This window comes from Vigna unguiculata, chromosome 3 (assembly GCF_004118075.2).
Source record: "Vigna unguiculata cultivar IT97K-499-35 chromosome 3, ASM411807v1, whole genome shotgun sequence".
NCBI lineage: Eukaryota > Viridiplantae > Streptophyta > Magnoliopsida > Fabales > Fabaceae > Vigna > Vigna unguiculata.
In genome coordinates, this window is record NC_040281.1 from 55,110,291 (window position 1) to 55,124,629 (window position 14,339).

Here is a 14,339-nt window from a genome sequence, read left to right on the forward strand (position 1 = left end):
ATTATTGAAGTTGTTAATATTGACTTCGTGTTACATTTGGTCTTTGTTCATATATGAAAAGTTTACAAATTTATGCTAGAAAATAATATAAGTAATTTGTTTACTTGGGATGTTTCACCACACATTCTCTTACTCAATTGTTAGCTTTATAAACTTTATCTTGTTTTTGGATAACAGGAAAGAAAGCAATGGCCTTTTTTCTCAAGCACACCTTTTACAGACGGAATAAAAATATGAACACGACCAAAGAATGTTTAAAAAATCTTCAAAACATTTATCAGTATTACCACTTTCACTGTATACCCTTTTCTATTTTGAAAATCAAAGTTTAAGGAAATGATCCAGAGAAGTTGTATGACCTATATAGCAACAAGGGACGGGCCAAAATCCAAAACATTCTTTTCACTGTGAAAGAGTGCGACCTATATAAGAACGTACAAAAAAAGGGGCAAAAAAAAAAAACTTGAGCATCTATCTATCTACATAACAAAAGGCTAAGAAGCTGGTCACTTCCAGAATTTCAAATGTTTGTCATGACTAGTTGAAGCCAGCAAGCCAGCATTTGATACCGCCAAGGAAGATACAAGCTTTTCGTGTGCATGCATGGTAAATGTCTTCTTCTCACCGAAGTCCAACACATCAATAGTCTGCAATTCATTCCCATTATTTTTCATAGAGACAAAATTTACAAGTAAAATAGAAAGGACGATAAGTAACATTTTTTATTCTGATATTATGATTAATTAGAATACAGAAGACAAGTTACCTTGTTGCAGCCAATGAACAACAAAGGATAGAAGGGATGGAAAACACAGGTGTTGAATTTGTTCCCTGATGCAGCCAACTCGTGAATGCATTCCCCTTTGCTGCCAGATCCAACATTCCAAACTCTAACCAGATCATCACTCACAGAAGCCAAATATTTTCCAGACGAATCCCAGCACACAGAACGCACAACATTATTATGGCCCTAAAAGGAAGCACCAGAACAAGATTCATCAATAGTCAAGAGCTCCATAAAATGGAAGATTAAAAGAATGTCACTTATTGATCTGCTTGAGTAACAGAGCAAAATAATCTAACACGGGAAAGATTGAATATGTGATAAAAAGTTGCTATCAATAGTTATCTATGTTCTAGCCTTTGTTGATGGTTGATACAAACCTGAGCAGTATACTAGAAGTTAAAATGTAAATAGAAAATTCAGAGCTGACCTGTAATTTAAGTCTGCAAGCCAGGGTTTCTACATCAAAAATGGATACGAAATTATCTACGGCAGCTGCAAGAAGCCTTCCCAAACAAGGTTGAAATCTCATCTGAGTTGCACCACCCTGATAAAAAACTGGACAATAAAGTTATTGAGTAAATTACAATAATACCCCCCCTGCGGTTCTCTCAAACTACACATACACCCCATATTTTTTTTCATCAATAGAATGACCTCCCCTTAAGAGGGTGCATATGTAATATTCTTAAAACTCAAGGGGGTGCATGAGTAGTATAAAGAGGGAGAACAATGTAATGTTTTCAAAACAATGGGAAGATTTATGTAAAATTTAAAAAAAAATTAAGATGTCAGAGTAGTTTGAGAAAACTTCAAGAGTGTTAGTGTTAATATAATCAAAGTTATTTTCAATCGAATTACAATAATTCAATGGGAATTGGGATGCGCTTCACAGTTCATGTTAGATTTCGTACCTTGAAAACCCCAGTACAACTACCATTTTTAATACTCCAGTATCTTATCTCACTATTATCACATGAGCAAATAAGGTCATCTTTGCTAGGGTGAAAATCTAGAGACGTCACTGTCGAAGCATGTCCAGTGAATGTTCGAAGAGAATAACCTGGCTGCAAAAAATAATCAAAGTCCCATCACATATATGAGAAAAATAAAAGTATCACCTAATTAAATAGTACCTAAACTCAAGAAAAATCTTTGATGCACCCTTTAGACTAAAGAAATGGTAAAACGTAAGAATTAATTTTTTAAGCTAGTCAACTTTCAACTAATACCGCGAAGTCAAATTCCACCACCTATGTTCCATACAAGTAGGAGCCCGGAAAGAAGATTTACTTGCCATCAAAAGACATACATATATGATACATACAGGAAATGATACATCTACTAATTTAATCGAAGACACGACACCTAATCCCCGTCTTTCCAACCAGATTATCATATCAAATTCATTAATAGTTATAGGCTATAGCATTTCATACAGTTGTTGGAGATTATTAAAGAAATAGAACGCTAATGGAAAAAATAGAGTGCAATGTGTTTAATACAATAAGATATGTAAGAAGTGAGATTAGACTAATGTCACAGTTTAAAATGTTTTATTATGAATGTTAAAAAATGAACTTTAAGCCCATTTCAAGTTCAGAAAATCAGTTTATAAAGTGAAGTTTGCACCCACTTATATATTGTAAATTGGTCTTATTTCTAGTCGATGAAAAACTTCTAACAATGAAAAATGAAAGAGAAAAGAAAAGACACAACAAACATAAACTTTTTTTATTTGGTTGAAGAGAAAATTGTCTTACATTATCAATATCCCAAACCCTAACAGTTTTGTCTGCTGAGGATGTAGCAACACGCGGCATGCTTGGGCAAAATCGAACATCAGTTATCCATTCACTGTGCTCTTCAAGAGTAGATTTCTGGTTAAACAATTCGGTGCACCACAGAGAAACCTGAACCAGACAAAGCAGAAAAATTATTCATCAATGTTATTAACTGACTGCTTCACGTGTCAAACCAACAAAGCCAGTCCAGGTTTTATATTTAACAGTACAACTAATTCAAATAAAAACAAAAACTTCTCCCTACAACCACTAAATGCAACAATTCTAATGAAATGGAGATCATTTCATAGTTAAAGTTAGATCAATCTAGCACTTACCTTGTTATCATGGCCACCAGTAGCAAGAAGTTTTCCATCTGAGGAGAAGTGACAACACTCAACTTTATGTGAACCTGCCATTATACGCTTGATCTCCTTCAAACCTAATCCTAGTGTACAATCAATCATTTGAATTTGAATTCTTAGTCTTATCAATACAGTCATATCAGAAAATTTAAACCACAAAGCGTTTGTTCATCTATCAGATTTACCATACCTTTACAAACGTTTTCTGTGATGTTATTATCATCGGGAGATAAGAATGGCTCAATATTGTCACCCAAACATCCATCACCCACGAGATGATCCATATGAGCCTGCAAATAGATGATTCATCAGGAGATAAGAATGTCTCATATTACCATTTACACTGTCTAGTTTTCCATGCCTACAGTACAATACAACTGGTACTGAGAATTAAAAGAATTTACACCACGACATACACAAGGTAAAGAGAGCAAAAAAATTATGTGATTTTGTATTGATTACTAAGAATTTGAGAGTCCCAGCACTCTCCCGAAATGAGTTTCCAAAAAACCCCTTACTACAGTAAATTACATTGCTATTTATACACTATGACTTCTTAACTGACTAACTTGTAGGCCGGTTAGATTTGCTTTGCTCTTATTTCTTCTAGAGTACACTTAAGTAATAAGCCTTGTATTCCTAACGATACGCTTCCCCCTCCTAAAAGATCCACCTTGTCCTCAAGGCGAAAATGATGAAGGCTTGTTGTAGAAGAGGTTGTGCCACCTGATCAAAACATTTGCTGGTTGAACCTGGAGCTCCATGTCACGAGCCAAGGTTATGGGTAGAGGTTGAACAAGTTGTGGTGGCTGAAGGCTTCCTCGAGGAGAGAGATATGAAATATTGGGTAAATCCTGCAATCCTCCAGTAAATTCAGCTTATAGGCTACCTAACCAACTCTATCCAAAATTTGAAAAGGACCATAAATTCGAGGACAAAGCCTTTGGTGTAGTCTTGAACTGGATGCAGTGTTGAACCAAAACCTTACTAACTTAACATCTGGTCAAGCCTTTGGTTTAGTTCCTGCAGTACACTGTAAATAGGTCTCTAAGCATCAATTAACCACTTCAGTCTGGCCATTTGTTTGTAGATGGTATACAAAACTACACTTCAACAGTGTTCCTGCTCTCTCTTGAAGAGTTCTCTCCAAAATTGGCTCATAAATCCTGATCTGATACAACAGTTGAGGGAAATCTCATTTAATATAAATGGCAGCAACTTCAGCTGCATTAAAAGGGTGGCTGAGGGAAATAAAATGAGTCCATTTAGTAAGCCTATCCACCACTACCAAAATAGTGCCCTTTCCCTTAGCTCTAGGCAGGCCCCCAATGAAATCCATTGAAACATCTTACCACAGTTGTGAAGGTACTGGCAAAGGTTGTAATAAACAAACAGGAGACAAAGCTTTATTGCTTGTTACATTGGCAGACCTGAGGATATCCTCTTGAATGTTAAAACCATACCCAAATAATTTGGTTGCCCATCTGAGCTAGTCATCTGTCAGCAGCCTATGATCCTGCAAAAATAATTTGATCTGTAATAAAAGTGAAACGATTGCCCAGCAGATTCTACTTTCACTTTTGCACTTTCTGTCCCCTATTGCGACAATTCTGCTCCCAGTCCTTTACTAGATGCATTTGTTCCGATAGTAAATGGCTTTGAGAAGTCTAGAACTGCCAAAATAGGCAAGCTCGAATGGCTTGCTTAATTGTCTCAAAATCTTCTTGAGCCTCTAATGACCATTTGAAGTTGCTCTTTTTCAACAATTTAGTTAAGGGTTTAGTCATACTACCTTATCCCTTCACCAAGTGCCTATTGAATCTGTAAGGCCAAAGAAACCCCTCAAACTTGTGATAAGACTTCCAATTTCTTAGGATCTACAAAAATTACTTGTGATGAAATAATATGCCCAAGTATTATAAACTTCTTTGACCACAAGTGCACTTCTTCTTGACCTGTAATTCATTATCACTTTATTTTTGGGAGACCTGACTTAAATGCTCCACATGAGCTATTAAATCCTTGTTGTATATTAGTATATCATAAAAAGAACAACAGAAACCTAAAGGGGCTTTGAACACATCATTTATCAAACTCTGAAATGTAAAGTGGGCTTTAGACAAACCAAATGGAATGACCAAAAATTCATAATGTCTCCTATGTGTTCTGAATGTTGTCTTCTCCATACCTTCACCCCTCATCCTAATTTGATGATTAACGACTTTGAGGTCAAGTTTCAAAAACACTGCAACCCCCAATAATTCATCCAACAACTCTTTTATGATAGCAATAGAGAACTTATTTGGAATGGGAATACTTGAAAAAGATAAACAAGAATATTAGAATGAATTTGAGAGTGTTTTCCCCTCTTAGGGTTTCATATTTACAATAACTTTGGATACATAAGATACAACATACGAGAAGGACAACAACTTTTCTAAAATAAAATAACAATCAATTTCAATATGATTAGTCCTCTCAAGGAATATTGGTTTGGAAGCAATGTGGAGTAGCTTGATTATCACAATAAATCCTCGACTGAATGTCACAAAAATCTAATTCTTGTAAGAATTGTTTTACCCATATAAGCTCACACATGAGGGATGTCATTGCCCTCTACTCAGCTTCGGCAGATAATCAGGTAACTTTTTGCTTCTTATTTTTTCTAAATAATAATATTTCCTCCAAGCAACATCCTATCGTACAGGATCTATCTATAGGAGAACTAGTCCAATCAACATCACAATAGCCAACAATTTGGGTATATCCTTTATCTTCATATAATAGTCCTTGTCCTAGAGCGTTTTTGAGATATATCGAAATACAAATGACAACATTCTAGTGATCAATACAAGGATTTTGCATAAACTGACTCACAACACTAACTGCAAAGAACAAATCTAATCTAGTAATAGTGAGATAAATAAATTTTCCAACTAATTTCCTATATCTTTCAGGGTCAGCAAAGACTTCTCCATGTTATGCCATTAATTTCTAATCTGGATCCATGAGACAATCAACTTGTTTACAATTAATCATTTTTTCTAAGAAATTACAACTCCTTCCGTTGATTGAGCAACTTCTATGCCCAAAAAAATTACAAATTTCCAAGATCCTTGGTCTGAAAATGATCCCCACTTCCACAAAAATAAGTGGGAGTATCTTTAAAAGGCAAATCTAGCCCTTTCACCAATTGATGTGCAATAAGGGACCTTCTTGATGTGAATCCAGCAATACAGTGTAAAGATAGCTGAAATTCCCTCTCTTCTTCTCATGGGCTGTCACAATCTTCCACCTCCCCTCCCTCTTGCTCCTGCTAAAACCATGACTCTGAACTACTTGCTTTTTCATATTCAATCTTGACTAAACTTCGAGTTACATCTAAAACATTCTATTTTTTCCCCCATGCACTTCTGCTTTTTTCAGCTTTTATATATGTCAACAATCATATTTTATTATTCCAAATTTAACATATTATAATTAAAGTGCGTAATGTAAATATCCTTGTATCATAGGCATCTAATTATATCCAGAATAAAAGGAATTTGATTATATCCCTAAATGATAGGGATTTGATTATATCAAGTGTTGTTATTATATTTCCAAAATTAGTTTTCAAATTGTGTGTGTGTGTATACACATTTGATGTACTCTAAGCAGTAAAATTATTCTATTCTACCCTAATATTTGAGAATATTCTCCTTGTTTCACCCTTGCTTTGAAACCCTCCATTATTGGCAGCTTTGGCTCCAAATCCTATAGATGCATTTCCTCCATATGCCTATCTTTGCCTAATAATAGTTTTGCTGGTGTTGCCCACATTGTTGTTTTGTATCCCTCTGAAACTCCTATAAGGCTTAGCTAGTCTAGTCCCACTATTTCCCATCATTTTTGTTACTACTTTTCCTTTACCACAAATGCTTTATTTATGGCTCCAACTAATGATTTTGGTACATATAACACAACTTCTGCACGCACATCTTCCCTGAGGCCAATTCAAGAACACGTCTTACAAATAATCTTTCTCAATTACTTGTGTCACCCCCGCATACTTTTCAATCTGATCAACAAAATTAGCCACTTGCACCTTATTTCAGCCCCAATTGCATTGCAAAACTGGTTGAAACCTGTCCACAATGGCAGTCTTGAAAACCTCCCAAATTGATCTTGGATTGCAAGATTCCCACCAAAGGAACCAACTAAGTGATCGTGCTTAAAAGAAACCAGTACTGCTTCCATCTTCCTGTTCTCTAAGGCTCCTCCAATTCGGAACTAAATGGGTATCTCTAACTGTTTCCAGCAATCGTGTAATGCAAGGCTTACCCACTCTGCTTACGACTCCATTCTATCACCTTTAGTCGCTGATTTGTTGTTCTTCAAGCCTCATAACCCTCCCTGCACTTGATTACCTATCTTCTTCACCATGTTTTCTATCTTGGGCTCTCTCTGTCAGAATCTTCACTCTCCGACTCAGATTCCAACATTTTCTCTATAATTTCCACTCTTCCTTCTATTTTCTTCTTAACCATTGAAGTCCTCTATTTTCCTCACTTGCGTTAATTCTTAATACCCACAGCTCCGAGATCAAAGCTCTGATACCATTTGATACAACCAGTACCAAGAATTAAAAGAATACACAAAGATAGAGAGGTGAACACTGAATTTAAGAGTCTTGCCTCTCCCCCAAAATAAGTTTCCAAAAATACCCTTACTACAGTAATAATATTGCTATTTATACACTATAACTGCCTACCTAACTGACCTGTGGGTCGGTTGGGTTTGTTTTGTTCTTATTTCTTCTAACACCTTACACGTCCACTGTAGTAATGGAACGCCAATCTCAAAGATGACCAATACCCAGTGGTACTGATTTATTTACACTTAACTTCCCATGTTTTATTTATTGAGGGGTAAGACACATGCAAACATTTACAAATAAATATTTAGTCCAGTGTAGTAGAGTAAATAAAAAGAATTTTTAATGTGACAGACAGAGAAACGGTAGTCTAGTTATCAACAAAACGAGGTGCAGTATTAGGATACCACAAACAAGCTTTGAGAAGATGTTTATCTCAAATCAGACAATGGATGTATTCAGTTATCCTAAAAAAATATGAATGAAGAGTCTCTGACCAATTGATTTTGTGATGATGTAAGTGAGCCCAAACCATCAGTACCAAACATAAATGATGACTTAGAGGAAGGAGCATTTTGTTGCAGAGTTGAGACTGTTATCATCTCTCCAGGTGTTTGTGTAGATGGTGTTGAAGGTGAACTGGCAGGTGGTCCAGTGGTGTTTGTAGTTCCAGAGCTATTACCAGGACCTGAAGATGATGCTGACTTTCGCTTTCGCACTAGTTTACACTTTGGAGCCTTAAATACAAACAAGCTGATTAAAATACCAAGATATGCACTGAAGCTGATAAATACTGTACAAATGCAGTAAATTTAAACCTGATCGTTTCCTTGTAAGGAATTGGACACATTTCCCTCCATAGTCATGCTTCCAGGACCGGGACCAATTTTTTCTTGCTGCTGCTGGAGATTATCAGATGGTTGGCTAGGAAGAGGATGTTGAGAATATTGTTGAAGCTGCTGGTTACTATTTTGAATTTGTTGCTGTAAAAGACAAATTCAAATATAACAAAGTTTCGCAAATAATTTAGTAAAGCCCAAGGCAACTATTTACTGAATACATACAATGTGGATTACGTGACCAGATGATACCTTAAAGAACACATCTGAGTCTGGATGGGACACCACTGGGGAACCAACTTGTGCAGGTGATCCATTACTGGGACCTAAATCATCTACGGAATTTGACTGGCCATCTTTCGCAAGACTCATGTTTCGATCATTAAAAAGCATCCCAAGTCTTCTGCGCTCAATATCAAAGACAGAAGGAGAAATCAAATTTTGTTGTGCCTGAAGCATAAGTTGTTGCCGTAGAGAAAGTTGATTGAAAGATTGTGGAGAGTGCATCAAACTATTATGCTGGAGAATGCCAGAACGAAGCTCATCTAGCCCCTGAAATAATTACAACTAAATCATATATACGATTGATGTACAGTGATATACAGTAAGTAGAAAGAACATTGATGTACCTAGATTACCAAAAATATCAATGTTACTAGCGATCTTAGCAATTTTAATTTTACAAGGACATCTCATCTCATGTTATAAGTTAAAACTTCAACAGAGGCCAATAGCAAAGTTATTCTACCCAAACCAGCTAAAAAAGATTACCCTAACCTTGAACCATACAGATGCCCTATCAGACAGGTAATGCCCCCTTATTGTAGGACTTATAAGAGTTTGCTTCAACAGCACATACTATTTCCTAGTTATATTCAGATTTATAGTTTGAAATTTTAAAGTGACAAATCAATGATCCAAGAAAGATGGATTCAGGAAACCAAACATATAGGCAGAATCATAATTTTAATTTTGTAAGGGAGAATTAGGTCAATGTGACTCTTACTGCTAGAGGCCATCCTTTCAGAGTCAAATTGCTACCACCTGGATTAGATCCTGAAATGACAACGAATATCATGAAAAATCAAATGCAAATCATAAATCAAACCCTTAAATTTACAATATAATACAAAACCAAGAGATATCATTATTGAGGGGCCTATAAAGCAACTATGAGCCCTAGTAGGAAATGTTAAATGTTTCAAGATATCAAAGCTGACATATTTGTGTTGAGGTATCCACTCCAATAGCTTAAAAAACATAGAAATGTCTGCAAGATACTCAACTGATTTGATGTTCCTTAAAGAGAAAAGGAAGGCATTTTCATTGTAATGAGGAACATAAAAGCCATGCACCACATCACATTCTTATACATAATTATATTTATAATATGTCTTTAAGTTAGAAAATAACATCATGTCATTGGATAAATAAAATTCCCTGACGTACATTTACTGTTACAATTTTTAATTTCAAGAACCATATGTGTGAAGATAAATGAATTTAGACTATGGACTCTATAACTTTTATTTTGCATCATAATTTCTACTCTAGTAACAACCATTTATACCAGAACTAACAATCAAAAAACCACATCACTGAAAATATTAGGTTGCCAGGGGAAGGTTTACCAGTGAATGATTTTGTATCTCTGGCATGATGTAACAGACTTTCAGAATGTGTTATGTGTTTTTTTAATTTCAACCATGCCACCAATAGCCAAAGGGTATAATTATCAAATTACATTAGTGATAATAAGGAGGCAAATTTGCAATTGTTGGTTGAGAAAAGAAAGGGAAAGAAAACTAGAGACAGTTGCAGTAAATTACAGATCTGAAGCTATTGAGCTAATGATTCAATTGCCTCAGCCATTCAATTCAAAAGCTTTGAATCATAAGCAAATTTCTGACATCTGACAAAATACTTTCAACAAATACCAGAAACAAATAAAACTATTCAAGTGAAGTACTTTTTTTAATTCTATTACTCTATAACAGTGATGTATCCATACCCAATAAGAATAAAATATTTTTCATTTCTTTAGCATCCAAATACAATTCATATCCTCATGAAAAAAAAGTTACAAGTAAACTCTTCACGGGCATAGATATTATGTACAATGATCTTTAGTTAACAGGAATACATTTAAATATTCCTTATTGAACTTAATTACCAAGTCAATTCTCCATTGAACTTACCAAGTCTATCTTCATAAACTAACAAGTGAATGATATATGAGTGAATTTTAGTTGTAATTTGTTAGCTCATTATAGCTTTCTTCTTCTGTTTTGTGTTTCTCGGTTACAGATGTCCCTGTCAGGATTATCTGTTAAATGAGCTTCTGCAGTCCACATATAATTGCAGTATACAGAAGCTTGTGATCACTTGTAAACACTCGAATATTGAATACACGGTTTTATTTTCTATTCATTATTTTCGCTTTTCGAATAGTGGATGTAAATTTAGAGACAACAAATCCGTACCATGACAACCAATCAAGGATCCTTCTGAAATAGCTTGAGACCCCTGCAATGCATTCATCTCACTCTTTACGTCCTGTTTAAGGACCCAAGACACGTAAATACAAAAATATTATAAATTTGGAATGAGTTTGTACACAAATCAATACAGTAATGATGGTCGTAATTACTTGCATAGACCCTGGAAGCTTCTGGTTCAGATATTGAAGGTGTTGAATGTTCCCGAGCAATGTTTGCCTGCAAACAGAAATTTGACAACTAGCAAATTCAGCCCAAGATGACACGAATAATGAATTTTCTAATCAAAGAAAATAATTGGTAGGTACCCTGAAGCCATTTCACCAGACATCCCAGCCGCTTTCAATAATACTGCATGGTTTGGATTTAAAAGCTTACCAACGTCATCAGCTACCTTTTGCTGCATGAGAAACAGCACAAACAATGTCACTCTAATCACATGAAAATAGTAGGCATTGTTATAATCCCAGACAGACTAAATATACCTTAATGTTTGCATCTTCTAAAACATCTCTCTGACACGGAAGCTTCAACTTGTCATTGTATAATTTTGTTGCCATAGCATTAGGAGCTGCCTGGTTCTGCCTCATTAAAGGATCATTGCTAATAGGACAGCTAGCACTGCCACTAATAAATTGATTTCCACCCAGACGTTGCTGCTGCTGAGCACGTCTTTGCAACAAGAGCAGCATTTGTGTTTGTTGATTTAGGTTTGCATTCTGAAACTCTTGTTCTTGTTGCTTCTGCATTAATCGAGCTTTAATTTGTTGATTCTGTCATTTTCAAATTAAGAATTTTATTATTTATCCACAATACAAATTAAACATATTGAAAGATGCGCTAACCAGAGATATTGAAACAAACATCTAGTTCTGATCCTGACAGTGTCACAATAACTTAAGATGAAAGATATCAGTATTAACAATCTTAACCATGTTAAAATGGTATTGCATGTAAATACCAAATCATGTCTTTTACACAAATAGCATACACATGCTCCATCAGATTTATAAGAAAACATATAGGCATGTCTACAAAAGGAAAGAATATGAACGACAGACACGTACTTAATCTTGATTTCCATTCCAATACTAGAAGCAGGAAGATAAATAAAGTAGTATATACTAAGTAGGATAACAAAGAATTAATCACAGGAAAGAGAACAAAGTAATTAACGTATGTGAAATATACCTTACTGTAAGATGCTGCTTCTGCCTTCTGATTTGCCCTGGCAATATATATGTCCCAGAAGACAGACCACCACTCAAAAAGAAAACCACGAGGTGCTTCTATAACTGGGGAATGTGGCCAAAAGTAACGGTTAAATTCAACTTATAACATTTCCATATACCTTATTTCAGTCCCCTAAGAATGTTCATATTATTATCTTACCAACAGGACCCGTTGAAACATTTGCTTCGGCCTTGAATAATCTTGCAGTAGTATGCAATTGTCTCTTCGTAAGATAATCGTAGATATACAAATCTAACCTGTTTCCCAGCCCCCCAAAATGACAAACACAGCTAATTAGAAATGTGGAGCAAAATATAATAAAATAATAGGTGATGGCAATCAGAGACCCACACAGCAACCAAATTTTGTTATTGCAAACAAAATATCCAGCTATGCCATACCATGCAAAGAACAGTTGATAACTACAAGACAGATTGTCATCATAAATTAAATATTTAGGACTAAAAGAAACAGGTTAAAGACCCAAAGGACGTATAAGATTGCATATGAACTACTCCAAACAGAAAACAACCAAAAGAAAAACAATGTTTGTGGTGAAATGCACAAGAAAATCAAAGGCGCAACTCCAGACAGTAATAAAACGCAGGTAATGCAAAAGTCTTGCAACCCAAGAAGTTGTGAACAGTGACAGAAGGGAGTGTAATAAAATCCAAGAACTCAAACCAACATGATCACATGAAAACCTAAACCCTAAAACATGAACAAAAAAGGAAAAAGCGGACACAGAAGTCACCAACAGAGAAACAGAATGCATCAAAGAGGAAGAAGAAAAACAAAGAAATGGGTCAAGAAAGAAAAAAAAAAAAAAAAAGGTTCCAAGTTCAAAGAGTGAGAGGTTTTGATACATTTTATCAGCTTCCCAGTTGAAATGAGACATGGTTTGATCTTCAAAGAGTGGAAAGTTTTGATCTTGGCGATGCCCAGTGTAGAAGGTGTGCAGTGTATGGCTATGGTGACTGCCTCCGAAAATATGTTTCCCGCTACACAGTATGCCAGAGAGTGACAAAAAGTTCATAGATTTTTTTCAGAAACAACTAATGTTAAAATAACCAATTAATTAAGTTTTTATACTCTTTGAAGATCCTGATTTTATCTCTCAATTTTAAAACTCTTTTAATTTTTCGTATTGAAAAATAATAACTTAATATCTCATTTTATTTAAAAAAATGAAAAATAGAATTAAAGTATTACTTTGATCTTTCACATTAATTTTTAAGACAAAAAATTTGTCTTTTTGAATTCGAAAGATTAGATCTGAATTTTCTTCAAATTTAAAGCCTGGGAATATAATTTATAATTAAGAATACAATTCAGTCGTAAAAAGAATATAATAAATAACTATTTTTTAATTTTAAAAAATTAAATAAAAATGTACAAATTTTTTTCTTTCAATAAACTAACGCAACTGTTTATTGTAAAATTCATTGTAAATTCTTTTATGTGGTAAAATGATTAATAAGTTTATATATATATTAAAACCAAACTCTTGTTATTACAATTTTTTTACGATTATAAAATGATGTGTTAAACTAACTATTCCTGTGAAAACACTTCATTGGCAACTCTAATAAAGATTCGTTTTAATATTCTGAAAAGAAAAAATAGCACAACTCGAATTTCAAATCGCATGAAAAGTTCTGATCCATCCACTAATATTAATTATATTCACCAACAATATTATTTACTTGATTATTTATTAAAATATTATTGATTAATATAGAGGCGATTATTTCTACGATAAATTATAAAATTAATTCTCCTTTTTAATATAAAATAAACTAAGATGTGATGTATGCAAAATAACTTTTTCAAATTGAGTTTAATGTGTATTACATGGTCTAGAGTGTAATATATAATGTTGGTTTTTAAACTTTTTAATATATATTTATTTATTTATTTGAAAGGTATTTTTGGTTGAAAGATGTGAGATGTTGTTAGTGTACATAGAATTCAATTGGTGCATGCAGTGATGAGTGATGCCTCTTGTTTTCTGATTTCCAAGTAAACCTTTTGTTTTACTTTTTTTTATGTTTTGTCTTTATTCGCATGTCACAGTCAGAGCACCTTCTTGTTTCCCACGCAACAGTCTCTATTATAAGCATTTCAATATAATTCACTTTTTTAAATAAATTAAATATACAATTAATTTTAAATAAACACCTAATATCACTTGATATTT

At 34.3% G+C, this 14,339-nt stretch overlaps 1 protein-coding gene across 2 annotated transcripts; it reads right to left on the reverse strand.

Moving 5' to 3' along the window:
* Positions 1-282: 282 nt before the first annotated feature.
* Positions 283-13,178, reverse strand: LOC114177037 (transcriptional corepressor LEUNIG-like). 2 transcript variants are annotated; one of them, XM_028062264.1, is made up of 18 exons: positions 13,006-13,178; positions 12,299-12,396; positions 12,098-12,201; positions 11,392-11,679; positions 11,215-11,306; positions 11,059-11,125; positions 10,892-10,964; positions 9,415-9,464; positions 8,661-8,960; positions 8,388-8,552; positions 8,067-8,306; positions 3,124-3,223; positions 2,907-3,016; positions 2,548-2,697; positions 1,699-1,851; positions 1,215-1,331; positions 767-970; positions 283-647 (listed from the first exon to the last, which is right to left on the reverse strand). In XM_028062264.1, the coding sequence occupies exons 1-18, from the start codon at positions 13,173-13,175 to the stop codon at positions 507-509; spliced, it is 2,622 nt and encodes an 873-aa protein (XP_027918065.1). In that variant the 5' UTR covers positions 13,176-13,178; the 3' UTR covers positions 283-506. The 2 variants fall into 2 exon arrangements, with proteins under 2 accessions (XP_027918065.1, XP_027918066.1); XM_028062265.1 differs by lacking the exons at positions 283-647; positions 767-970 and having other exon boundaries at positions 1,221-1,342.
* Between the last annotated feature and the right edge of the window lie 1,161 nt (positions 13,179-14,339).